General features: G+C 35.7%; 5 protein-coding genes across 9 annotated transcripts in view; 2 read left to right on the plus strand and 3 right to left on the minus strand.

Annotated features, from left to right (window-relative positions):
* Nucleotides 1–18,568, minus strand: part of LOC120779469 — a 34,780-nt gene extending 16,212 nt beyond the window's left edge. Inside the window, exon 1 of one of the 2 annotated variants that reach the window (XM_040111747.1) lies at nucleotides 18,527–18,568. The gene's annotated coding sequence lies outside the window, so the exon portion shown is untranslated. Of the gene's footprint in view, nucleotides 1–16,557; nucleotides 16,685–18,526 lie in introns of those variants that run through there. The other variant, XM_040111740.1, reaches the window with a different exon arrangement.
* LOC120779493 lies at nucleotides 16,051–25,854 on the plus strand. 4 transcript variants are annotated; one of them, XM_040111784.1, is made up of 4 exons: nucleotides 18,634–18,723; nucleotides 19,604–19,652; nucleotides 25,094–25,362; nucleotides 25,433–25,854. In XM_040111784.1, the coding sequence occupies exons 3-4, from the start codon at nucleotides 25,107–25,109 to the stop codon at nucleotides 25,804–25,806; spliced, it is 630 nt and encodes a 209-aa protein (XP_039967718.1). In that variant the 5' UTR covers nucleotides 18,634–18,723; nucleotides 19,604–19,652; nucleotides 25,094–25,106; the 3' UTR covers nucleotides 25,807–25,854. The 4 variants fall into 4 exon arrangements, 3 of the variants coding, with proteins under 3 accessions (XP_039967733.1, XP_039967718.1, XP_039967725.1); XM_040111791.1 differs by having other exon boundaries at nucleotides 18,651–18,723; nucleotides 19,614–19,652; XM_040111799.1 differs by lacking the exons at nucleotides 18,634–18,723; nucleotides 19,604–19,652 and adding an exon at nucleotides 16,051–16,283.
* On the minus strand, nucleotides 19,636–22,477 carry LOC120779484 (guanine deaminase). Its single transcript, XM_040111771.1, has 7 exons — nucleotides 22,186–22,477; nucleotides 21,733–21,996; nucleotides 21,262–21,416; nucleotides 21,027–21,198; nucleotides 20,848–20,949; nucleotides 20,331–20,496; nucleotides 19,636–20,253 (listed from the first exon to the last, which is right to left on the minus strand). The coding sequence occupies exons 1-7, from the start codon at nucleotides 22,282–22,284 to the stop codon at nucleotides 19,844–19,846; spliced, it is 1,368 nt and encodes a 455-aa protein (XP_039967705.1). The 5' UTR covers nucleotides 22,285–22,477; the 3' UTR covers nucleotides 19,636–19,843.
* Nucleotides 22,844–24,717, plus strand: LOC120779477 (zinc finger protein 567). The gene is made up of 4 exons (XM_040111758.1): nucleotides 22,844–23,352; nucleotides 23,405–23,705; nucleotides 23,757–23,921; nucleotides 23,974–24,717. The coding sequence occupies exons 1-4, from the start codon at nucleotides 22,909–22,911 to the stop codon at nucleotides 24,645–24,647; spliced, it is 1,584 nt and encodes a 527-aa protein (XP_039967692.1). The 5' UTR covers nucleotides 22,844–22,908; the 3' UTR covers nucleotides 24,648–24,717.
* Nucleotides 25,799–26,515, minus strand: LOC120779506 (trafficking protein particle complex subunit 6b). The gene is made up of 3 exons (XM_040111816.1): nucleotides 26,371–26,515; nucleotides 26,043–26,306; nucleotides 25,799–25,987 (listed from the first exon to the last, which is right to left on the minus strand). Exons 1-3 carry the CDS (start codon nucleotides 26,440–26,442, stop codon nucleotides 25,862–25,864), a joined length of 462 nt encoding a protein of 153 aa, XP_039967750.1. The 5' UTR covers nucleotides 26,443–26,515; the 3' UTR covers nucleotides 25,799–25,861.
* Nucleotides 26,516–27,597: the final 1,082 nt, after the last annotated feature.

Below are 27,597 nucleotides of genomic sequence, written 5' to 3' on the forward strand. Positions count from 1 at the left end.
GAGTGGACCAACACCATTCCAGATAAAACATGCACACAGCATGATTAATCCTCTACCATACTCAGCTACGCGTGGAACATAGCGAAAATCAAATTCTTGAATTATTGGACGGTGAACATACCTTCGACCATCAGGACCTAAGCGATTAATTTTTGTTACATCGTTCTAAATTTTAAATTGGCACATTTTTCGCGGAAATACCACTTTGTAAACAGCTGCTCAAATATTATTATTACATATTATATTGAGGTGGACAATGAGATTCGCTCAGCCCGATTTATAGCAGATGATATTGTAGAACCGAATACATATTTCAGACCCAACGAATAAGACTTTTAACGCCATGGAAAGCGGTGAGGATTCTGAAGCAGAAATTATTCAAGCACCCTCCAAAAATGATGTAACGCATTCTTTTGCAATTTTAAATTCCTATTTACATAAATACGAATATTAATACACCTGACGATCACTACAAAGCACTATAGAAAAAAAGAAAAATCTCTTTTCTTTGGAACAAACAAGCAAAAAATATATTATATATTCAGTTCAAAATTACAGAATATATGTATTGTGTACAAATGCAAAAAACTTTATTCGAAGTAATTATAAAAGAACTGCGTATAAATATATATTTTACAGCTTTCGAAAATTTCTTTATTTTAATGAAAATTATAACTCGAAGTTTTTTGTGGATTATGGTGATTCGAGTTAGGGAAGTTCAACTGTAATTTCAAAAACACTGGAGACGCACAAGGAAAAAATGGTATTAATCATCGCTTTTTTCATGGTAATTAGTAAGAGTATTTTGCAATTCAATTATAATTAAACCTCTCTCTAGTCAAGTATTGAGCTATAAATTCAAAGTTTAGGGATATCCGTTCCCTACCGGAAATGGGTTGCATTGTTACAACAGAGTATTTTTTGGCTCCCTCTGCTCCTAAAAACATCTTTTACAACAAACACAACATTTTTATTCGTCTTTCATTCACTGCTGTCTGACATTGCAAGGCATTCACTTAGCTATAGCAAATATTACTCTGTTGTTATTTCAGTAGAAATAAAGTTTTGAGTCAGCGTATTTGGGGGAAATCTTAGAATGCAAGTTTTATTGATGTTGTTTTCACGTGGTTCCAGAGTTAAATTTTTAAAAGTATACAAATACGTGGTTAAGTATTTAATATGTATCAGATGAAGTGGACAATGAGAGAGTTTATCTATTGTGATACTGCAGACATTTCTCAGTGATTACAATTTCCGTCCTGTTAAGCTGTTTTCCATTTTGTACCACTCTTCTAATGGCTTGAAGTCAATTTATTATTTTGTGAAATCTTAAGAGAGAGACCAACTTTATAAACGTACAATATCTTTCTGTGTAAATTAATTTAGTATTGTTGCCATATTCTCATTTCTACGACTTAATTTTTTCTAACACTTGCGATAACCATGCAGTACCTACTCCCATTTCAGACGCTATATACATACACAAAGAAATATTTGTAATGCAATAAAAGTGGAAAAATTCGATAAGTCAACTGGTAGTTCGATACAACTGGTACGTACATACCGTATATATCTAGGTATTTACTATGTGTGTTAACGTATAATAACGTATAAACAGTGTGTTTGCACATTTAAAGGTGTTACGTTGATACAACGTGACCAGTTGGTATTAGCCACAAATCCGCATTATAATCAAATTCGAAATTTCGTTTAAATGTATTCCAAAATTAAAACATTTGCAATTTTGTGCCTGAGAAAATATGCATTTGTATATTCTTAAAGCAAATATACTAAAATTCGAATTACAAAATACTAATTGACAACTGCAGTTAAAATAATTTATATATATAATAAACAATAATAATTTATATATACACACATGGTCAAAATAATAAGTACATTTATTTAGCCAGCAATCATGGTTAAATTTTGAATGTTTGGCGAAGTATACGAATGCAAATCTGGGTCAGTTTAAATGAATTCGATTATTTTCTTTTGTTGAAAAATAACTTTTATATACCAAAGTTTTTAATATAAACACATTAAGTTCTTTATTACTAGTCGCATATCATTTAAAGCAATGAAAATCTGACACCATATATGTACATACATACATATATTATCGATAAATTTACTTCCAAAAATAGTCATTTGTGTCCAAGAATAAAAATGTCGAAAAAGTCATAGTTTAGTATTTCGGCACGTCTAGGACCAAAAAACTTGTACATACAGCGTGAAACTCGAACCATAGAACAGAAAATATGAAGCGAAACCCTCGACTTAGTGCATCGAAAATCGCTCAAATGTTAGGACAAATTTAAGAAATCCCTCTGTGCTGACACCATTCGTAAACAGTGTTTTATGGCACTTAAACAAACCCCGGGAATTTTGTCAGAAGATTATTTTGCCCGATGGAAGCGAGTTTTGCGCCTTTGGAATCAAGGGGCGTAAGATTTTACGGCGTTCGGATGAACGAACGTTTTATATTCTTGCAAGCATCAGAGCCTCATCTCAAATTATGACTGAACTTTCAACAACACTGTAGCCATTTCTCTATCTTTTATGTTCCATGTTCTGTTTGTTTCTTTATGAATTTATGCTTGTCGTTTACCCATCATCTAACAAAATAGCCGCAATGCCTGGAGTGCATCTGCCGGTTCCACATGGTGTGTCCAAAAAAAACCGCTTTGTTCACTAACAACAATTAGTATAATCTATGTATATACATATATACATACACACATGGTCAAAATAATAAGTATATACATACTCCAGTGTAACATTCAATGACTAATAAATTATTTTTTATTCATGTTTTAAGAGAAATAATATCATATTTCATTTAATATATGGCTTAAATAACAAAAATAAAGATATTTGTAATAATAGTTGAAATAGGTACTTAGATTTCTAGCAAATAGTAAAAAAGACTAAAAATTCAATTCCTTTTGAGATTCGTTTTGGAAAACTGGAGATAAGTTTGCGGTACGTTTCAATTGTAATCTCATACCAGGTTTTCTCAACAAAATTCTCTGATTTGATTCTTATTTTGGAATGATTGCTTCCCAATCCGTTCCTTTAGCTTCCCCAAAGGTTTTCAATTGGATTCAACTCGGGAAATTGACATGGCCTTTTAAGAAAAGTCATACCATTGTCCTGGAAGCAATCTTTTACCAACCTCAAAGTATGATTAGGATAATTATCCTGCTGAAATTTCCCTATTAGTGGCATACTTTCCTCAGTATATGGCAGCATCGTGTTTTCCAAGATATCTTTATATTCGAACCTATTCATGGTGCCTAAAATACGATGTATTGGTTCTACACCATACCCCGAAAAGCAGCCCCAGACCATTATGTTGCCGCCACCGTGTTTAACAGTCTTTTTTGTAGACTGTGAATGCAATTCTTTGCCTCTCGGACGACAAACGATCCGTCAGGCATCATTTTCGAACAAATTAATTTTTGTTTCGTCGCTCCACAAGATATTGCGCCCACTTTTTCTCATCACTTGGGCCGGACCAATTTGCATGATTTTACGCGAAATGTAATCTTATCTCAAATTTTTTTTTGCAATTATGTTATTCTGCTAGCTATCCTGCCAGGTAAATTAGCTCGATATTGTATTCGTCGGGCCATTCGGGAAGATATTATGCTACCAATATCGGTTGATATTATCCTTAAAGATATCAATGGGTCCTTTTTACGAAGAGTGACGATACGGTTGTCCGTTATTGTTGATGTCTCTTTTGGTCGACCTCGCGTTTCAACATTCTTTTTCATCCTTAGGGCATTCTGCACGAAATACAATGAACGGCCTAATGTTTTAGCGATATTCCTAAGACTTTGGCCCTCTTTTCTGAGATTTAAGACGATTTATACAAGCGAAAGAGGAACACATTACAATAAATCGTCCGATTTGCTGCAAATCTTAAAATAATTACCAATGTACTTATTATTTTGCCCACTTAGAAACACGAACATCAACAATCAATTGCCACGACCACTACAAAGGGGGATTCAGCATTTTCTTTCATTATTAAATAGTACCTCAATATCGAATTTAATAGGAATGTACTTGTTATTTTGACCATATGTGTATGTATGTATGTATGTGTATAAACAAAAATTAATGTACCCTAGCAGTAGCTGTGTCATGTTATTATTATTAATTTTTTTTGAACTCAACTATGCTGTATGGAATTTTCATAGATTTTTTATTACATATGTATCATCTATGAAAATTCTATAAAGCCTTACTTAAAAAACCGAATACCTCGAAAAGTATTAATGATAGCGGTCTTTTTTGTAGCTAATAAAATTTCCTACAAGTTTGCCATGTACATTTTTTCTATAGCTCTTGTCATTTACGAGATATGTTCAAAAAAATGCGAATTTCGTGGAAAAGTCAGGTTTAGAGCCCCGTTCTACCTCGCCGGAGTGAGTTTCGACTTTGTCGCAAGGCACTTTTGTAGAGTGTTCAATTCTGGGAAATATATTTCTAAAGTCAAAGCGATGCCATAAAATGTCTTTGAGCTATAAAAATTTAAAGATAAAAAATCACGATTGTCCCGTATTTTCTATGGAAAATTTTTACATGCCTTGGTCCAGTCCTTAATGTTAATATTAAGGGCTCAAATTTTCAGAGATTTTTTTAGGGTATTTCCAAGGAAATTTCATGATAGAATTGAAAAAAACATAAGAAAAAAGCGTTTAATTTTTATATACATACATAGATATGTATGTATATGTAATATATTGTACTAGAGAACAGCAACCAGTCATTTTGTTCATAATCGGGTATTGATCCGTTACTATGTCTGATTCTGTCAATTCGATTCATGTACACGAATCGAACCGTTTGTCGTCAAATCAGCGATAGAGAACAACTTTGAATCACTAGCGATCAGCTAATACCTGATTTGTTTACGAACGTTCGCACTAGCAGAAAATACCCGAAATGACGCATACTTATGGTATTCCTTTCCAAGCCTCTTTCACTACTTGCCATAAATCTATCGAATTGATTGGTTTCTCTTCAGCTACTTTCTTCTTGATATCTGTCCACATGATTTCAATGGGGTTGAAGTCAGGAGACTGAGCAGGTCATCACATAACCTCAACTCCGTTGGCACTAAACCATTTTTTTGCGCACTTGCTAGTATGTTTAGGGTCATTATCCCGTTGATATACCCAAATCAATGGCATATTTCACGAGGCATGTGTCAACATTACCTCATATAATATTTTGACATATGCCCTTTGGTCCTTTGGCCTTTGAAGGCATCAATTAAGTGAGTTGGACCAACACCACAATGTGAAAAACGAGCGTATATCATGATTTGGCATCGTTATGTATAATGGTTTTTATGGTAAACCGGGGATTATATTCTGAGTTAGGGGGACGTCGGACAAAGTTCCTAGAGCCTATACTACCAAATAACTCAACTTGGATTCGTCTGACCACAATATGTTTCGCCATTTAGACGCGGGTCAGGAGCCTTCTGCAAATTGTATGTGGGCTTCCTTATGTTTCTTTTTTAATGGGGGTCTTTTTCGTGGACTTCTGGCAAATAATTTGTTCTGCTTCAAATGCCTACGAATAGTTTCAGTATTAACTGCCAAATTTAGTTCGTCATGGATGCTCTTGGCTGAAGCAAAAGGATTAATTTTGCAGTGGCGTACTATATTGCGATCGTCTGCAGTGGATGTTTTGCGCTTTTGTCTACTAGTTTCATTTTTGTTTCTATAATTTAAGGCATTTGCTATCATTTGAGGAGAGTATTTTACGATTTTTTGGATCTCTTTATAAGTTTTTTCTAGTTTTCTCAATTTTTTTATCGTTTTCCGCTTTTCCTCTGTACAATGATTTCTTCTAACCACTGAAGAAAAACCCAATGATTAAATAAAATAATAACTAATTTAAATTGCTGCCAGATTATGGAACTATACATACTTTTCTAATTTTGTGAAAATTTTTTATGTTAAGGACTATAACAAGTATCTTCCAGAACTCGCAAAGCAGAAGTAGAATAGCAATCATCACAATAAAAATTTGTTTTGTATTTTAATGCTAGTATACCGTTATGTGTACCGTTATTGTTTCGCGTCATTTACATGTGATTTAAAAAAATTATGCAGCCAAATACATTTTTCAGATTGGCACTCCTATTATTTTGTGGACAACTGTACAACAAATAATGTACTATATATACATACATACATATGTATGTACGTACTCGATGGAATTTCTATTGTTTACGCATAGAAAATTTGTAACATGCGCAGATGTTTAAAGCTGATACATTTTATGCCACACAAGATTCAAATCAATCCAACAGAAAATTGTTGTTGTTTGCTGTGCTTGTAGCTTTACTAGTAGATTTACTCGTAGTTTACCCGCAGCTTCACATCTATTCAAACAATCGTCGCAACGCTATGAACTGACATGATACGATTTGAACCGAAGCCAGCCATACCGTTTACTCGATCGTGATTGCCGAAGAACAGATTGTTCGTGTTGCATTAAATCAGTTGACGCTGGCGGGTACTCGAATTGATCAACAATGTTGTCTATGATGAACTGAATTGATTTGATTGTGTTTTTGACACGAGTGTTTGTTTTGATTTAATCGTACTCGTTGTAGCTCTCTGGTATGTACTAATAAAAACCTAATATTATTTCAATTGTATATCTCACACAATGGCATAGGAATGTGAATAACGTACCAAATTTGGTTTAAATCGGACGGGCGGGTCCCGAGATATATGATTTCACCTAAAATTGGGCGGTGCTCCATTCATCGTTCAATTTTTACCCTGGCTATTATAAAGCCCTTTCATACCATCACGGGTCTAAAATTTTTGTCTCTGGCGTTTTTAGTTATTGATTTATTGCACTTTTAGTAGTTTTTAACGGTAACATTATACGGAGAACCATTTTTACGGCGTCGGTAGTGTTTAAGGGATTTGTCCCCAGCGAGTATGATTATTGAAACTTTGAAACTTAAGTTGTTTAGAAAATATGTACATTAAACAAATTAGAGGGCGGACCACACCCATTTTTTCGCCGCCTTTTTTTACTGTCATCGATTATTTTCCTTTGTGCCAAATTGCAGTTCTTTATCTTAATTTAGTGCTTAGTTATGGCACTTTATAGGTTTGCGCTTAATGGCGTTTTGTGGGCATAGAGTGCTCCGACATCTACGAAAACGTCCTTCGTTATCTCACGAATATCTCAAGTTTTGATCTAGTTACAGCTTGCACAGACAGATATATAACCTCATATCTAGCTCAATTAGTATTAGGTGGTACAAACAATCTTTAAGTGAACAAAACTATTATACTCTGTAGCAACATGTTACAAGAGTATAAAAATGGAATCGTAAAGTTGAAGGGTCGCTTAAATCAGTGATGCACTCGAAGAAAACTATGTTTAATAAAAAAAATAAATTTTGCTCCAAATTATCAACTCGTCGTTGATTTTGGTTAAAAGTGTGGTCGCACGGGACCCACTTTGCACAGATGAATTTTTACAAGTATATTTTTAGAATAAATTATTTTGTGAACTTTCTTGATGTTTTAGTCGGTAACGACTTCTCTTGGGCACTCTCTGCGTTCACCATCTTCATCTTATAACGTTTAGGATATCCGATTTCCTACTAAATTTTGAAAAGAATTCGGTGGAAGCATATAGACTTACATATGTAGTACCTTATGTGCAGACTTTTTATAATGGATTTTCTATTCTCCCGCAAGTTTTATTATGGTTTGTATATATGCTATTATCGGAAATTTAATCCCTTTAATTTTCACAAAACTAAATATTTAATATGCTTTAATAAATATCAAATAAACTGTTATAAAAGGTATACAAAACTACTTTTTTCTAAACGTTTTCTGTCTAGTGTATATAAGATCATTTATATAGGTTGATCGTTGTCTCGAAATCGATTTTAGAGCCACAATCTTTTATGCAAAATTTTTCTGAATGGTCCGTAGAACTTTTCCCTCACACGCAATTTTATAGAAAAACAAGAAAAAACGTTAACTTCGGCTGCACCGAAACTAATATACCCTTCACAGGTGCATTTCTGTTAGTAACTATGTGTTCAGTTTGTATGGCAGCTATATGAGAAAATAACCTGAGCCAACTTTTGTGAAGATACGTTGTCAAATGTGAAACCTGTCCATACAAGAACTTGATTCGGATCGTTCAGTTTGTATGGCAGCTATATGCTATAGTAAGTTGATCTCAACAATTTCTTCCAATATTACAATATTATCTTAGGAAATAACCTGTGCCAACTTTTGTGAAGGTACATAGTCAAATTTGAAAGTTTTCCATACAAGAACTTGATTCCGATCGTTCAGCTTGTATCGCAGCTATATGTTATAGTGGTCCGATATCGGCAGTTCCGACAAATGAGCAGCTTCTTGAAAAGAAAGTGGCGTTTACAAAATTTCAAAACGATTTTAAAAACTGAGGGACAGACAGACGGACATGGCTAAATCGACTCAGCTCAACATACTGATCATTTATATACTATAGTATATACTTTATAGGGTCTCCGACGCATCCTTCTGGGTGTTACAAACTACGTGGCTAACTTATGCCGGTATTCTGCTTGTCACGATTGTCTCATGTCTCTAATTGTCACAATCGTAATTTAGTGACTCTGTTAGATAGATAGATAGATAGTATTATGAGGTAATGCACCGCGACCTAGGGTCTATTGTGCCCTCTCCTAAGTATATCACATGTCTTCCCAGAGTCCCAGCAGCCTGAATAGTTCCAGGAGTTTGCCGGGCGCTACTGAGGTGATGTGATCCCTGCTTTTTCCACAGATTGCTGTGCAATCCAGGATTAGGTGTGCTGGTGTTTCCTGTTCCAGGCCGCAGAACCGGCAGTTAGCATAGGAGACTATGCCCATGTTGGACAGGTGTTTCCTGAGCCTGCAGTGTCCTGTGTAGATCGCGACGAGGAGACAGAATTTGTCACGGGGGAGGCGAATTAGTTCCTTGAACCTGGAGAGATTGTACCCTCCTAGAAGCAGCTTGGCGTGGCGCATACTTGATGCCTTTTGCCAAAGCCGGTCTCTCTCCACTTTCACCTCCGTGCGGAGCAGCTCCTTAAAAGTGTGGGACGCTGCTTGCCGCGCGGGCCAGTTCGTCGGCCTTTTCGGTTCCTTCTATACCTTTGTGCCCTGGCACCCAAAATAGGTACACCCGGTTGCACAAAGATATGCGGTTTAGCCATTCTATGCATTCCTCGACTAAAAGTGATTTGGTCTCATATGATGAGATCGCCTTTAGTGCCGCTTGACTATCATTGAGGATAGCTATGCGCTGGTTGCGATAGTTGCGGCTGAGGTTGACATCAGCGCACTGACATATGGCAAAAACTTCAGCCTGGAAGATACTTGGGAAGCATCCCATTGGTATGGACAGCTTAGTACGCGGTCGCGCAATATCTGCCCCAATACCCTCCGGGGTTTTTGAACCATCAATGTACCACTGACCCAAGCAACCGCTCCATAGGTGACAATAGGCCTTACTATCATGGTATACAGCCATCTAATGATACTTGGCTTGCATCCCCATGATCTGCCGGCCAGGCGTTTGCATACCATAAGTGCTCTAGTTGCTTTGGACAGCGTTAAGTCCAAATGCCTACTCCACCGTAATGATGAGTCTTAAGTGAGGCCAAGGAATTTGACCTCCTTCGACATTTCCACCTCTGTGCCTCCTATTGTTAGGGACCTCAGGCCCGGAAGAGATCTCCGCTTAGTGAATGGGATCATGGTAGTTTTTGCTGGGTTGATATTTAGCCCTACCGTGTTGCACCATCCTTTCGCCAGGTTTAAGCCCCTTTGGGCAATGTCGCAGAGAGTGTTCTCAAATCTGCCTCTCGCCATTATGACAATGTCGTCCTTCTCGTTACGTTCCTTATCTCAAGTGCCTTGATCACGCTAGTGTGAGACGCAATATCAAAGGCACCCTCAATGTCTAGGAAGGCGCAGATCGCAACCTCGCCATTATCCAGCGAATATTGCAGCTCAGACATGGGTTGGTACAGAGCAGTGTTTGTGGATCTACCCGTTCTGTACGCGTGTTGCCTGGCATATAGGGGTGCGATTTTCAGCGCTTCCGATCTAATGTGGTTATCTATTACTTTCTACATCCCCTTTAGCATGAAGGTTGTGAGACATATTGGCCGGAATGATTTGGCTAGCGAATAGTCTCTCCTCCCTACCTTGGGGATGAAGATTACTTTTGCAATTCTCCATGGCTCAGGGATATACGATATCGCCAGGCTGTCTCTCATCAGCCCTAGCAGGTGTGGCAGGAGAATATCCATACCTTGCTGCAAGAGGGCCGGGAAGACGCCGTCAACTCCCGGTGACTTATAGTTCGAAAAGGAGGCCAGTGCCCACCTGACTGAGTCCACAGTGAACAAATTCCTTGCAGTCAGCCAGTCTGAACGGTCCGGCCTACGTGTAACCGATGCTGGAGTTAGGTCAGCTTGAACCGTCTCCGGGAAGTGCGCTTGTAGGAGTGTTTCTGCCCTCTCCTCCGCGCTAGTCGTAAAGGTCCCGTCCTGTCTTTTTAAGGATAATACTGTCCGTCTTACCTCTCGACAACGCCTTGTGCAACCAAGCTGCCTCCGGGGTCGAGGAGACGCTGTCACAGAATTTCCTGAAACTGTTTGTCTTGGCAAGCCTGATCTCCTTATTGTAGATTGTTAGGTGCCGTTTGTACTCTTCCCAACTGCCTGTGCGCTTGGCTTTATTAAACAGCCTTCGCACCCTATGTCTAAGAGCTGAGAGTTTACTAGACCTCCAGGGGCAGATTTGTTTACTGGTGGTCGCTTTTAGTGGACAGGCACAATGATAGGCGTCCATAATGGACTGGTTTATGGCACTCAGTCTGCTCTCCAGTCCAACTGTGGTGGATCTACCATCTGCCTGCCCCACTCTGCTTAAGTTTTTGCTTAGGGTCTCTTTGAAAATGCCCCAGTTCGTATTTCTAGGGTTACGTGTCGGAGGTCTGTCCTCGACTTCTACCCTCAGGGCTCTTTTGACACCCGCCACTGCGAGATCAGCCCGATCATGTCGTCATTGCTCAGGGTAATGTCCAGGACCTCCCTGCGAACACTAGTTACGAAAGTGGGCTCACAGCCCACATTCTCTATACTCATATTATTACTAACTATAAATTCCAGAAGTGACTCACCCCTCACGTTGCAGTCCATGCTACCCCATTCCGTGTGATGCGCATCGGCATCGCATCCCAGGGTCAGGGGAAGTTTGTTGACTCTGCAATACCCCATTAGATTGAGTATCGATGGGGGTGTGCTGTGGCCGTCTTCCCGGAAAATAGGCGGATGAGAGGACGAAGTCCGAACCTTCCCTGTCCTTCACTTGTACCGCCAGTATATACTATACTGCTATACTGTATCTGCCAGAATACCAAAATGAGACTCCTGACTAACAGAGTCATTAAATTACGATTGTGACAATTAGAGACATGAGAAAATCGTGACAAGCAGAATACCGGCATTAATATACCCTGTTCAGGGTATAATAATCGACCCGCTCTAATGTAAGTTCATATGAATACTGGTGCAGAATCTATTAAATATTCCAAGACGAGATCAAATTTTGATCAATTATAGCGGTAAAAAAACTTTAAAATAGGAATAGGTGATGGACAGTGTAATTGTTCCAAAAAAACGAAACCAACAAAACAAAGCAACCGACTAGAAAAGTAAGTAAAAAAGAATAGCACAGTAAAACACATTAAAGTGTTGTCCAACTCAAGCTGCCTCTGACTGGCAGAACAGCCGTTTCGTTATTAATACAAACATACTTTCACATGCATTCACATACTTATGTGTTCAAAACACTAATGTATCGCACATTAAAAGCAATTATTTGGAATCTTGCGTTTGTTTATAGTTGAAATAACAACGAATGTGGAATAAAACAATCCCAATAAGGAATGTAAAAATCTCAGTGAACCGCATTTGCTCTTATGCTTACTATAGCGGGTACTGTTGAAAATAACAATACTGAAAACTTATAATTTAACTATTTTATAATAGTAGACCGAACACTGAATACAAGACAGGAGATACCAGTACACCATGGAAAATTAATTGGATAACGAATCGCAGCGCAAAAGCCGGTTTCCTAATGGAAAATGGATTTTGGGTTAAGTCAATTGAAATAATACCTTTGGTCAGCATAGCCTCCCAACCTTTATAAACAACGACTTTTAAGCTTTTACTTGTCTAATATCATTTCCGATTCCACTGTCAAGTTTTTAAACCTCCAAAATTTTGAACGCATACCAGGTCAATTGAAAATACCATAGTAAAGCACATTATTTTCAAGTGCATCACTAATTATAGCGATTCTCCAACTTTTCGGTACCATTTTTATACTCTTGCAACATGTTGATATGCGATCACATACATATATGACAGTATACAGTCATGTGAATAATAATAGTTGCGATATTTCAAACAAATATGCTTATATATTTCTCAGAAAGTTTTTTATTTTGAAAATAGCTAGTTTACTTACTATCAAATAATAATAAAATTGGGTCCAATTCTATTCACAAAGAAAAAATAAAAACAATTCCAATCGCTCATCTCATTTTATGCTGCTTAAAATTAGGGATATATTTTTGAAGTATTTTAATTATTCAGTGCTTGTTTGCTAAGCCTTTATTATTTTTAAATACCCGACATTGACGAGAGATAGGTTCATCCAATTTTTGCGGCCTGGAGAAAGCTTCTCATACTTCCTTTTCAGTGATCATGGGGCATTTTTATTGATTGATTTTTACCCCTCAAGGGTACTTTCAGCTCTCGCCACAAATACTCAAATAGATTTAGATCCGGCGATTGAGCAGGCCTGCTTAAAAAGGTAAGTTGTTATCTGAGAACTATTTTTTTAGTCATGTGTAAAAGTTCACGCAAGTGAAGAAAGTTCTCTAATTGCCATTCACTTGGGAGTGGCCAGAAACGTTTCTTTTACATATGACTCAAGCAGTTCACGTCTTCCGGTCTTAGACCAAGTATCCTCTGGGTAGCCAAAGAACATCCGTTTGAACACGAGTTGAAGTGAAAAGACGAACCATCCCTCCTTAGCGTTGTGGCCTGGGTTTGGGACCCGCCTAGTAAAAAACGCCCCTAATGAAAAATAAACATCAGTCTCCCCCCTTTTTATGACGACCCTAGAAAAGACTATGATTAAAGCGCATGCACCTCGAATGTCTGGTACCTTAATTGGGAAAGTGCCGCTGCCCAAAGCGAAGTTCTTCCACATATCTAGTTCTTCTATGAGCGCTTGGAGCGCACTTTTGAGAGCTGCCCCACCACGATGTCAAAATCGTGCTGGACGACTTTAACGCCAGAGTGAGCAAAGAAGGTATCTTTGGCAGAACGGTCAGTAAATTCCGCTTCCACGATGAAACATACTCAAATAAGTTGAAGCTGACCGCCTTCGCCGGTGCCCGAAATGTGGTACGAGATTCCAACACAAGAAAATTCATCAAGCTACCTGGCTGTCTCCGGATTGAAAAGCCACCAACCAGATCGATAACATTGTGATAGACGAAACACATGTTTCCAGTGTTTTAGATGTACGTACGCTCCGAGGACCTAACATCGACTCGGGCCAAGCCAACCAAGATACGCACCCTCGGTATTAGGGAACTGTGGGTCGGCATTTCAAGCTTCAACCATTGGTTTTCGGAAAAGGCAAATGAACAGCTGGTACGATGAGGATTGCCGTGAAGGAGAAGGACCTGCCTTATTGGGAGTCAAGCCACCACCTATTGCAGGCGAAGAGCTCGAGTTGCCGTAAAAAGCGGATGACCCTTGCGCAGCTTCGTTCTGGATACTTTAGCAGGTTAAACTCCTATTTATCCATAATAGATCGCGACATATCCAATATATGTATCGCGTGCAATGAGCATGACACTGACCACCTTTACCCCACCAACCTCAAATATCTGACACTCCTCTCCCTTTTGTCCGATCCCGTCGAAACAGAACGTTTCCTGGGCCTCCCGTTAGATGACGTCGACGACAACTTAGCAAATCCTTACCATCCACATGGGAACTAGGTATCCACTATACGCCACATTGCAAAAGGAAGAAACGATTGGTTGTTAACTTGGCTATAACCGCGTAAGCGGGGTCTACGACAGTAAAGAAGACGTGTGCTTTGGCACCAATTATCATGCCCTTGAAGAAAAAATAGACTTTAATTTTTTTTTTTACAGATAAAGTACTTTTCTCTAATTTTTACATTTAAATCTTTGCAAAAAACACTTTTTTCTATTGGTGGAAATATCAACGTTTAAAGAAAATTCGACTTTAATTTCTTTTGAAGTTGCTAACTGCACTTCACTTCACAAAATGATAGACAATTATGAAATTATAATATGTATATTATATCAAATTAATTATAAACCTTTACATTAAAAATGGGCTGAATCGGGTCAATAGCCGCCAAACACCTAAGATAAATTTTTTCGAATTAACCTTTTACCATATATCGGGGGATGTGGGAGTTATTATAATGAAATTGAGTGAGCGTATTTTTGTAATAACAGTGCATCTTTGTTGTGGAAACTCGCCCTAAACCCCAAATAACTAACACACCATATGCACCTGAAAGTATTTCCCCGGTATTGATCCTGGCAAGTTGAAAGAGTATGAAATGTTCGGTCACACCTTAATATATCCCTTTCTTACTTGCATTCTTTTGAGATACGTGAACCTGCTTCACCAAGATCTTTCTCCCTTTTTTAAACAACTTCATTTTACGGTCATTCAAAATTATTTTGTGGCCTTTTTGATGTTTTCGTCGGTATCAACCACTCTTGGGGGTCAACTACATTCACCATCTCCGGTGCTCATTTTACCACGTCTAAACTATGCTATACTAGTACGCTAATCAATTCCCGATGATTTATTTTCCTAGGGCAGAGTCAGGAAACTCGTCTGCAAGTTTTTGCTTTATCTATGTACATACATATATTTTTCCCGTACAAAAAAAATTTTATTCACACGCGAAATTCGATTGTTGAAGTTTAGGGGGGGGAAACTTTAGTATACCATCCCACGATTTCAGTGTTAAAAGTGGTATGATTGGATAGGGCTGATGCTCCAGATTAAGAAAATATATAATTATAGCCGCCGCAAACTTTTAGTTATTGAGAAATATTGCGCGATTAAAACTTTGTATTAATAACACATGGTATTTCTCAAATGATATGCACAAGTGTAAAAAGTAAATTTTAAACAATAGATTTTTTAATTAAAAAAAGAGAAAAAATTTAAAATGTGAATTTGTTTAAATGGTTACAGTTTAATTTAATAGATGTGAAGTGAAAAATGTGCATTAAGTGTGATAAATGTGGTGAAATAGCTTGTTGAAATGCTGCAATTTTTGTAGTTTTTGAGCTTTAAAGTCGAATATAACTATATTTTTAAACAGGAGGGCTTCCTCTTTCCAAAGAAACCTTGCCATCAACCTAAAACTCCACACAAACACACAATTCAATATGCATTTGTACATATATTGTAGTAGCATCCATACTATAGTACTATATATTCCGATAACAATGGTTTGTAAGATTTAGAAAATTACAATTTTATGTGCAATTAAATATGACAGGTAAATACCAGAGTACTATTTTATATACGCCTTTTATGTGTTTTCCAATTCTTTTCGATACCACACAAACAGATTGTTGTATGTACATACATATACATATGTATGTATACTTAGATACACTTTTAAAAACTTGTTTTCTTTCACTGGCGCGGTCAATAGCATATGAGAGTAGCGGTTGAGAAGGCAAATGAAATGTTCTCTTGATAACAATACATACAGATAAACTGAGAATTTGTCGAAACAATTTTAAACAAACAGTAACTATTTACTTCAAACTTTTTTGTTATAATATAAATATTTCATTTATTTATTTTTGTACGTGTTCGGGCGCATTATTACTTTTTTTATTACCGAAAAATTATTTATTTGCCAATTTTCGTACATTGACACCGGTATCGAAAAGGAGTCAAAAGCATAACGATAACAAAGCTGCTCATCAAATGAAAACCGTTAAAGCAACTTAACTTTTTGGTATCTAAAATTTGTGTGCACATTTTAACGCACGTTCACATTTCCTGCTCTATAACTGATTGGCATTCATCACCCGTAGCGACAGCAAACAAAGCTAAACATGGTCATTACCGTATGTATGATCAACACTAGTTTTCTACTGTTTATATTTTCTAATTATTATTATTAGATATTTTCTATTTGTTGCAGTAACAGGCGGTAATGTCGCCCTTTTTTGTTTTATTTAGCTACGGTATGTCGCTGATTAGTCGGCTTGTTTAAGGTTATCCCCCGGCGATTATTAACGCTATTTTTCTTCAAATTTTATTTTCATTCGTGCATATTATTTTTTTATAAACTTATACAACGTTTCACTTTGCTTTTTAGTATCAAGATCTTAAATTTACCTCAAATTTTGTATATCTTATTTCTTCGATATATTTAACTACACAATACTAATAACTAAGAACCGCACTAATAAACCGAACAGGAAACGTCAAATTTTACGAAGCACACTCAGTACATTGTCTATTCGTTGTTGCCGCCGCAGTCATTGGCAACAGACACATTTGTTTTTGTTTTGTTCTTTATACCTGCAGAAAGCATTCGCGCGGGCAAAACTACAGATGCCCTCTTTTCACACATGCAATACGGCTGAATATAGAGAGCGAAAAACTGAAAAGACCCTCCCAAACAGTCGAAATCAAACAGTGTTGCATTTTGTAGTTAAATATATATTAAAACACAAACAAACATCACAAAATAATACGGATGTTTTAAAAATACAATTCAACTATTATATAATTTATTATTTACACAAATAATCATTATCGAAATTATTGCAGCCTTATTACCATTTATCGGTAAATTGTACGGAAAATTACTAACACGATAACACTATTGGTTCTTCTTTCTGGTCAGTGACTTCTAATCTTACAACTTTATTTACCTATAAAATTTTGTCTTCCAAACCTTCGGCTGAACTAATCAAAAAGAGAATTTTTAAGCTAAGCAAAATAATTAGAGGGTAAACATTATATACCATAATACACTCAAACTATTCATAATAGCGCGCTATTTGCTTCCATATAGGACTGAATTTTTCTCTATATATCAATATGAAATAATATTGATAGCATAAGAAAAAAACTAAGCGATTGAACGTCATTGAAAATTTCAGGTCAAATGACTTTCGGTCGGTGACTAATGCAAAAGGGTTTCCTAGGGTTTCTCTCCAATTACATTCTCTGCGCATATGTATATATAGTACATATGTACATACATATATATGTACATACAGATATAGAAATATATGTACATATTTCTTACACCATATGATGACATTTTCCTTTATTTTGCCGGTTAATAAAACGATGCAATGAAATTATTAAGGATTTGTACAACTGCCTCAGGATATAAACGTTTATGAAATTAGCTCCATGATAATATATGTATCTAATATAACCACAGCCAAGCTTATATTATTGTACATTATTCTACGTATCTATTATTTAGTAAAGTAGCAAATCCGCTCAACATCAAAACCAGATATAAATGAATCACGTAGGTACCAGTTATCGTTAAATCGCATCCTGTTTATCAGCGACCCCCTACTAATTGACTCAATCACAAAATAAAAATAAACAGATATTTACAATACAAATGCAACACCAAAAAAAAATTCCGGCTACCACCCTTCTCTTCCTCTCATTTCTTCCACATTTTCTCGATCTCCAAATGAACATAATTTTTTTCTCAATGAGCTGATATTTGCCCACAATAAGATTGAACCAAATAACTCCTTGCTGAATTCATTACGATTTACCAGCGCCCTTGGATTGTGAAACATCCATACATCCTACATTAATGAACGTTGTAACCAAGTCCCATTAAGTCAAAATCTCGACCGCAAGGCACTTTTATCACACTTTTCAAGCACCTAATATAAGCATATGTACATTGGTAATCATCATACAAAGTGTTCTATTCAGCAAGTTTATTTTCCGCGCTCATTTCAGAGTGTTTTTTGCTTACCCGATACATACAAAGCATGTCACACCTTGCCTCTCACCCCTCCCAGAATACAAACACTTAAACAAACAATGGCACAGCAGTCTAAATGTATCCGAACACAAACATACAAATATACACTTTGCGCTCGTATCTGCTCGCTCAACATACGAATAAAGTGAACCTCGGCTAATTACGCCAACAGCAGCAGCAGTCGACCTGGGAATTTTTTATGTACTTAGGTTTTTTTTTCCTTTCTCGTTTTCACTTAGTACTTTAATACTTATATCGTAATATCGATACAAAATTTCACGGTTAAACTACTTCGGATTAGCTAAAATTTAAAGAAAGTACTCGGATCATCACCTTTTTGTGTTTTTAGCAATAAGTATAATATTAATAGTATTTTTCAACGATTTTTCAACGATTAACTTTTCTTGTACGAACAGCAGTTGAGAGATGACAACACGCAACTAAAATGGCGGACGTTTCTCCATTCGGTGTTCATCCGTTTTCATTTGTATTAACTTTGACGTAGTTGCATTGCATATGTGTATGTGACTGTGAGTGAACAGTTTGCAAAACAAAATAAATTGAGAGAGGACAATCTGTATTCGTATATATTATATATACAACGTGATGCCAATCGTTTAATATTACGGAAGCCATCAAAAAATCCAAAAAATAATTCACCAAAAACGAATATGCATAAAAGTGCCCATACACGACACACAAGTGCGTTCGATCGGTATGTGTTCGCATGCGGTTTACTCGTGCATGGGCTTGTGCGCGCCCCGATCCATGTTCGCGAAAATGTTTGATTTTTTACGATCGGTGCGCGCACATGGCGTTGTGCGCGGACGAAATCTCATTTCTCTCGTGTCGCCGAACAGTGAAGATCGCGGCTTCAAAAAATTGATTTTTTTGAGGATTTTTTTGGGAGGGAAAGAAATAACTGATTCATGCAAAATTTCTAGGCGAAGCAATTGCCCGATGCATCTCACATGTGCATTTTTCGGACGGCGGGCAGGATGCAGGTCGCAATTTCTATCAAAACAAAATATTCAAAGAGATTCATATTTTTTAATAATTTATCTTCTAGTTAAACTAAGAAAATTCCAAAAGAAGTGTAAAATTTTACAAATTTTTTAAAAATTGAAAAAAAGAAGTGGTTTTGACTTACTTTACTTTATCTTGTTTAAAAATATGTTCAAACTTGACTTTTCTTAGTTGTTTTTAGTTTAAATAAAAGATAATTTTATGCCAAAGATACTTAACTTTGCCCCAATTCATTAAGACGTAACTCTGTGAAGAACGAACGCAAAATGGATTTGTGTGTCGTGTAAGCGCAAAACAATTCATACCGATCGAACGCACTTGTGTGCTCGTGTATGGGCACTTTAAGTGCGACTAAACAGCACTAAAGGAGTCTCCGCATTTTAGATATTTACAGCTTTTAAAAATCAACAAGGAACTTCGATTTAACAAAATGGTATATAATACAAGTATTTTGAAATATTAGTCCACAGAAACCTTTGTAAAAATTATGCAGATAATAACTAATAAAAATTGATATCGTGCTGAAGGCGAAACAAATTACATACGTACATATATAGAATTAAAAATTTTTTAATCTAATTTTTTACATACGCAAATTATAATTCTTTGTTTAATTTTTTTAAATTATTGTTTTATTTGGTTCCCTGCCACAAAGACTCGTATAATATTGCGATCATCTCCAACGTAAATGAATTTCTGAACCATTTCCAACAAAATCAAATCTGGAGACTTGTTGTCATTACTCACGTTGTAATTGTGTAACGGATAGTTGCTCGTATCGACTATCAATGCATCAAAGTATTTTCCTATGGCGAAATTGCCAGTGATATTACTCAAAGCTAAAGCCTCAGCACCACCAAGTGTTGCCAAAAATATTGCTTGTTTGTAATTAAGAGGCTGATATGCTTGGTCTTGTACCTCTAGGCGTCCGCTTCCCTTAATCTCCTGTTTTTTCACAAATTCCAAATGATGAGAAACATCGAGTGCACGAAGCATAGCATCCTGTATAGACATCGAGTTTCCACCCGAAACATCTGAATAAATATAGTGTACATAATATAATTTATAATTTATGCGTTGAAAATAATGAAATACAATGTATAGTACAAACCTGTACCCAAGCCGACTTTTATTCCATTTTTAATCAGTCGCAGTACATCACATAAGCCTGAACTTAACATGTTATTCGAGGCGGGACAATGAGCGACCGAAGCTCCGCGTTTCCCAAAGAGCGTTATTTCCTCATCATCCAAATGTACAGCGTGTGCCATAACTGTCTATAAGTTTATTTAAGCCCTATTACGTTTTGCAACTCAACTGTATTTTGGTTTAAGCTTTAAAATTCAGTATTAGTATTCATATTCATACTATGTATATATGGATGAATTTATAAATCAAAACTAATGATAATATTTATTCACCCTTTCGTGAGCCATCACTACTTTAACGATTAATAAAAAATTGTTAGGTGAATTTAGTTATTGTTCATAATACCTAACAAAATTTGGTTAATCTCAAGTTGAATTTCTTTAACTTCAATTCAACTGAGTTTGAGTTGCAGACCGTAATAGGGGTATCAATACATACATATGTAGGTATATACATATTTATAGATCTATGCGCCTTACCTTAGGTGTTAGCAATCCAGCATTATCATATGCCTCGGCATAACTGGTATTATATAGCGACTTGACAAAATCAATTTCCGAAAGATTTTCGCTAATATGACTCTAAAAAAATAAAAAAAATTTATTCACTTCTAACATTTACATACAAAATTGTTGTGCTTATTAGCTTAAATTTTTACCTGTATATGCAAATCATTTTTGTGAGCAATTTCTCCAAGTTTGGCCATTAATTCTTTGGTACAACTCAAAGCAAATCTTGGTGTAATAGTGGGTTTGACCAAATCTGTCTCCAGTTTTTGTATATCTTTTACGAATTCCTCTGTAGAAGCTATAGACTTATCTGTCGTTTCACTGATTTTTAAAATAGAATTTTAAAATTCAAATATTGTATCTTATTTTTTTTTTGGAACATACACATAAAATTCCGGACTATTTTGATTCGAACAGACTTTTCCAATCAACGCGCGTTGACCTTGGCGCAAGGCTTCTTTTGCTAAAATTAAAGTGCTCTCTTTGTGATTGGTACCAAAATAGGATGCAAGTGTGGTGCCCGCCTTTATTGTATTTTCCTTTATAAGCAAATAATGAAAAAAGAACACATACATATATAATATTAACCAGTAAATATGTGAGTATCTACCAACGTATTCACTATCGAATTTTATATAAATCTCATTATTTTTGCTTCTACATTGACTCAAAGCTAGTTATGACATGAAATAAATAAGAATTGTTAAATGCCTACATACATAGGCACATATGTAAATACATACTATGATACTATGAATATATTTCTTTAAGTAGAAATCTTAGAAAAATTCATGTTGAGTGAATCAAATTTGAATTTAAAAACAAGTGCTTACACAGCTTTTCTAATGAACTCACCACAACTTTTGCGTAAGTTTTCTGCGCGAACTTCTGGTCTGCATATTTCGATTCCAATGGAAATGTGTAGGAATTCAGCCAATCCAAAAGAGGCATATCTAGACCAAGCCCGATTTGTGCTACTTGGGGTGCGTGAATATGACAATCAACAAAGCCAGGCATAAGAAATTGATCATTGCTCAGTCGTTCAACAGTAGCCTCTTTAAAATTTATGTGCTGCGTTAACCATTCATCATAAACGAATTCATTGCCAACGCCAACAATCTAATAAAAATGATAGTTACGAATATGGTTATTAAGTTATTTTCAGTAAGATAGAATTATACCATTTTTCTCTTTATTTAGAAAGACAGGCATACATACGTACTTATACTAAATGAGCATACAAAATATAAACAAATACATGTACATATCCGCACGTTTAAAAGACAATTGAATTTTGTATCACATTACTTTGCCTTTCGGATCAACTGCAATAAATCCACTTGTAAAGATCTCGAAGTCATTCAAAGACTTAGTATGTATGATTTGCCCAAAGAAAACCTTTGCCATTTTTTCAACTATAAAAGACGTCAGCACCTTTCGATATAACTTTAACACATTTGAAAAAGCTCTTCAAAATTCCACGTTACTTTCGTATCGGCTAATGATTGCTCACTGTTTATAAGTTCACAAACAAGCTCTCTAATTGTTAAAACTTTACTTACTAAGATGTACACATACATACTACATTTTTTAAAAGATAAGCAGTTTCTATTTGTAAATATGTAGTATGTATGTGTGTACGCTTATATTTTTATGGAATTAAAAATTGAAATTTATGTATGTATATTTATTCATTGTTTCATTTACAATCTATCAATTTATTATGAAAAAAATATGTCTTTCGCTTGCTTTGCTATGTAATAATATTATTAATATAAAAAATAGGAGTACTTTATTCCAACTGTCGTATGGTATTTTTCCATATTAATAACCTAGCCGGGTAACCGAGTTTTCTACTTGCATTCCGCAAGGAATGTCATTCTCTGCAATGTGCGGAGAGAATTTCAAATAAACAAACATGATAAAACAGCTGTTTTCATTTTCATTTCTTTGTTAATGCAATTAGTTATTTTAATATATGTATGATTAAAAGCAATCTCGAAATAAAGTTACGACAAATTATATCCAAGAATGAGTGTTATAAAAGTCAATATATCTTGTCCTCTCTGTGGGACCGAAATTAGGGACAATGTAAATCGACTGGTGACTGATAGTTGTGGGCATAGCAAGTGTCGCCGTTGTCTCCTTGCTGATGATGAATGTTCAGAATGTTTAAAGCCGAAGCAGTATAATACTGAAAATAATACAGAACAAGACGCAGATAGTGCAATCGTTGCAAGTGGGGCAACAGTCGAGACGGATCTTAATGCTGCGAGCAAAACTACCAAGAAAAAAGGTAGAAAAGTTGCTTCTATGCCAACGCATATTCAACGATTACACAGCGATTTGGACTCCGGCGTCCGTTATTACTGTATACCTTGTGGAAGAAAATTTGGAAGTCGTTCGCAACAATACTATCATTTAACCTGTGGTAGCGATGTTTCCAAGAGATACATGTGCCAGCAATGCGATAAGGTAAGTTAGTTAAATTTTTGAAGTGCAGTAAATATATTTGTTGTAATATTAGACGTTTTCTACAAAATCCCATTTCAAATATCACTTGGAAACACATGAGGAGCGCATATATCATTGCGCAGAGTGTAACAAATCATTCTCAAATCGAATAGTTCTCCAGAAGCATGAAAGGCTTCATCGCGCTCCTTCTATTCAATGCACAGAATGTAGTAAATTATTTCGTAACAGGGAATCGCTGTCAGGTCATACCCGGCAACTCCACGGAGGCAACGAGTTACCTTATACTTGTGAAGTCTGCCAGAAAAGTTTTTCTTTGAAATCTACTTTAAAGCTACACATGCAAAAACATTTTGGTGAGTGGTCAACATTCTAAATATTATTTAATATTAATTAATTTTTTTCAGATAAGAAGTATGCATGTGAATACTGTGATAAACGTTTCCAACGTAACTATACACTCAAATTACACCTTAAAAAACATACAAAGACTGATTGTTATATTTGTGGTATTTGCTTAAGAAAATTCAGTGACAATGCAGTTTTGTTGCGGCATGTTAAACTACATCAAGGTTAGTATATGTTTCAACTGAACACCCAAATAACTTCAGATTTAATTTACAGATGTCGTTAAGTTCCGATGTCGAGAATGTAATGCTACCATCATTCGCAAGGATAACATGTTGCGACATATTCGCACTATACATTCAAATAGAACTTTTGACGACTGTGCTGAAGTAATATACCCTATTAGCACCAAAGCACTGAAAGCAATTGAATATGAAAACCATATGGAAGCCTCATCACCAATTGGGGAACCAAAGACTGTAGAGAATAGTGCCGTTATCAAAAGCATAGGAAATGTTCAGCCAATGAAAGTTCCAAATTATCACGTTGCCACTACACTCACCACAAATATTCAATCACCACCTACCCAATCTACCATTGCAACCAACACTTCGAACAACGATTCTACAGTTATTCTATTTCCGAAAGTACCCATAAATGCAAATATTGTGTCTGGTGGAAGTTCTACAGTTGTTCAGAAAAAAGTTAAAAAGTACGACCCAATTAAAATGTATCGAAAGATTTTGACTTCAGATCGAGATGAAAGTGCCTCCGAAAGTGATAGTGAGAAAGAAGAAGTGTATGGCATAAAATCGCATTATTCTGACAATACTGTTTCCTGTGTGAGCTTAGCAACTCCTGAAAAACAAATGACGATTAACACTTCAAATTTCAGTGAGACGCATTGGCGTAAAAACTTTAGATATACCTACCAATATCAAGACTTTTAAATATTTTTTTTACAATTAAGTATACACTTACTAATTGTGCACATGTATTTTTTAATACATTAACTTAATATATTTTTAATATTCTATAAACACGTTTGTCTTTTCGCTTTTTATATTTTACTGCAAAAGAAACGAATCGAAAAAAAAAATTAATCAAGTTCTGTGAGAAAAAAACACATTAACTTTATGTACCTTTTAATATATGTATGTACATATATACCATAGATAGTTTGGCCCAATGCCATCGGTTTGATGTATTCTTTGACATATTAGTACACAAAGAATGCAGACACGCATCTTCTAAAATTTGGCATTAGCCGTGAATAAGGTCATGTGATATTCCCTGCATTGCTCTATTGTTAATTTCTTTTTTAATGCTTATCATTTCAAATGGTGTGTGTGTTTGTTGCCATGCATTTGAAATAAAGAAAATTTTTATAAATCAGATGTAGGTGAACGATGTCGAACACTACACCTAAAAGTTCACATTACCGATCCACGTATAATTACTTTGACGGTATACAGAATTGGCGGGACTGCCTCGCAATGGGCCACTCACTGGAAGTTAATAAACGTCGTAGCTTAATGTGGCTTTGGCCGACGGAAAGTGAATTACTTAAATTTGGAGCATTACTTGAGACGCTCAACATAAACCACATACTTAGTATAGGATGTGGAAATGGATTATTTGAAAGAATAATACAAGATTGTCTGGGTATGTATACAAATGTAAAGAGGAAAATTAGACTAAAAAAAGTGTATTCCATTCCTTTTTTCTTAAATAGGAGTGGCAGTCAATGGTATTGAAGTCGATCGATCGTGGTGGGAAAGTAGATATGCAATTAAAAGTTTTATTAATATTAATTATTTTGACGAAGAAGAAAATCTGAAGAATTATCTACAAAAGTGTTGTAACTTGGAAAATTGGAATTTCGCATTGATGTTTTGCTACTTTAACAACCGCACTGCATTCCTTAATTATATCAAAATGTATAAAGGAAATACACTTTTAATTGTTGGACCGAAAACTGGTGTTAATGTTTACACTGAACCATTGCCGCTTGAACCACATTTTCCTGGAAGAAGTTGGCAATTAAAAGCTACATTAAACATTGGAAACCTTGATGTAATAGCTTTTTATACAAAAGACGTGCAATGATAAACTAATTTACTTTAATAAAATAGTATATTAATTAAGTAATCAAAATTTAAGTCTAGTTTCTATTAATTTCAATGTGAAATTTACAAGCTGGAATTGTTTGCACTTCAGCTGTGACTGTACTGTTTATACCCAAATTCGTCAATGCCCCTCGCACTAGGCCACAAGTGAAAAATACAAACTGGAAAATAAGCGAAAACTATTTAATCTAGTACAAAATAATAATATATTTATACCTTTGGAGCATGTTCCAGTTGTTTAGTACCTGTCGATATTCGTGTAAGGAAACGAAATGCTCTATCCTGTACCACGTACATTCCGTGATTGTTAGTACGTAAATTATCAACTTGTTTCTTATAGATTAGTGTCCAGAAATCAGTACATATAAATTTCATTGTCTCCAACTCATCTTTAAATCGTGGCACATCTCGCGTTAGACGTTCTATAAGACGATACCCAGTGTTAAATCCAATATATTCCAACGATGAAAAGTCATTCTCCTATGGAAAGAAAATTAGTATAAAAGCTAATATGACATTTTTTAGTTAGGTACCAATATCTTACTTTATTATTATTATTTAGACAATAGTTTACAATTTCAGAATGCAGAAAATCAAACAGTATGTCTTCCGACATTTTAAAAATATTTTTAGTTAAATTAAACTTAGATTTATTTTATCTTAAAAAATATAAACAATTATAAAACAGCTGACAATGTGGTGTGTTTCATCAATAATATTATTACGGGGCATCTCGACAGGATAAAATTTATGTTATACTAACTGTATCGCCGTATCTATTGCCTGTGGAGGCTCCCTATTGCTTATGGGAAGCAATATATGTAATACTGTCAATTTCATATTTTATAAGATTAATAAATTCTGAACTAGAGGCAAACCTAGGGCTAAGCAACTTCTTCGTAGGTACTCAACCATTTTTGTTAAAGGCGATTTCAAAGCAGGAAGAACCAAAGTTGTGAAACATTTTATTAACACAGATGATGAAAGAACAATCTCCCAAGCTTATCCACAGTTATCCACTATCTTAAATCAATGACACATTGAACTCATTATCAGGCACAAAATGATTCTCAACGCATGAATTGAAAAGTAAGGAGATGGTCTATGGCCATTTACCGTAATGCTCTTTGGATTATGTACCGCTCCTGCAATGATATCATCGTGTTGAGCAAAAGTTTTGATGAAGATCTTAATAACTTCGTGGTTCTTCGACTATAGTTAGCGCTGGTCTAAGGTTGAGCCCGAGGAAATCTTCCTTTCCAAAAAGAAAGTAGCGCTCCCAGAATCAGCGTTTATTTTGGGTAAGGATGCTAGTAGATATGCAGTAGGAGACGTTCTTTCAAAAGTCATTGATGGGCATGAAAAAGTGGTGGCTTATTATAATCAGACAATAAGCAAGTCAGAGAGAAATTATTCTATAACTTGGAGGGAATTCTTGGCTTTAGTAAAGTGTATCAAAAATTTTCATAAGTAACTTTATAGCTATTAAGGCACAAATGGACAGATCATGCGCCATTAGAATGTAATTCAGGAATCCAGAAGGACAATAGGCACAATGGAGTGAGAAATTCCAAAGTTACGACTTCCCTATAGAATATCGCAAAGGTAATAGTCATGGGAATGCGGATACGGTCCTTGTACTTTGGAATGCAGACATTGCGCAAAAGCTGAAGCAAAAGTGGACATTATAGATGCCCAATTTATGACAATAACTTCAGACTGGGATCCGGAGGAAGTATGAAAATTACAGAAAGAAGATCCACATTTGAAA

This window comes from Bactrocera tryoni, chromosome 1 (assembly GCF_016617805.1).
Source record: "Bactrocera tryoni isolate S06 chromosome 1, CSIRO_BtryS06_freeze2, whole genome shotgun sequence".
Taxonomy (NCBI): Eukaryota; Metazoa; Arthropoda; class Insecta; order Diptera; family Tephritidae; genus Bactrocera; species Bactrocera tryoni.

Bases quoted from the DNA above. Each gene is read 5' to 3' on its own strand.
- LOC120779484 (XM_040111771.1), bottom strand. From the start codon at position 22,284: ATGGCAAAGGTTTTCTTTGGGCAAATCATACATACTAAGTCTTTGAAT. The intron at 21,417-21,732 runs GTGAGTTCATTA...TTGCTTATAAAG, and splicing joins AAACTTACGCAAAAGTTGTG to GAAAATACAATAAAGGCGGG. The intron at 21,199-21,261 runs GTATGTTCCAAA...TTTAAAAATCAG, and splicing joins AATAGTCCGGAATTTTATGT to TGAAACGACAGATAAGTCTA.
- LOC120779477 (XM_040111758.1), top strand. From the start codon at position 22,909: ATGAGTGTTATAAAAGTCAATATATCTTGTCCTCTCTGTGGGACCGAA. The intron at 23,353-23,404 runs GTAAGTTAGTTA...TTGTAATATTAG, and splicing joins TGTGCCAGCAATGCGATAAG to ACGTTTTCTACAAAATCCCA. The intron at 23,706-23,756 runs GTGAGTGGTCAA...AATTTTTTTCAG, and splicing joins ACACATGCAAAAACATTTTG to ATAAGAAGTATGCATGTGAA.
- LOC120779493 (XM_040111799.1), top strand. From the start codon at position 25,107: ATGTCGAACACTACACCTAAAAGTTCACATTACCGATCCACGTATAAT. The intron at 25,363-25,432 runs GTATGTATACAA...TTTCTTAAATAG, and splicing joins AATAATACAAGATTGTCTGG to GAGTGGCAGTCAATGGTATT.
- LOC120779506 (XM_040111816.1), bottom strand. From the start codon at position 26,442: ATGTCGGAAGACATACTGTTTGATTTTCTGCATTCTGAAATTGTAAAC. The intron at 26,307-26,370 runs GTAAGATATTGG...TTCTTTCCATAG, and splicing joins GTCTAAATAATAATAATAAA to GAGAATGACTTTTCATCGTT. The intron at 25,988-26,042 runs GTATAAATATAT...CTTATTTTCCAG, and splicing joins AACTGGAACATGCTCCAAAG to TTTGTATTTTTCACTTGTGG.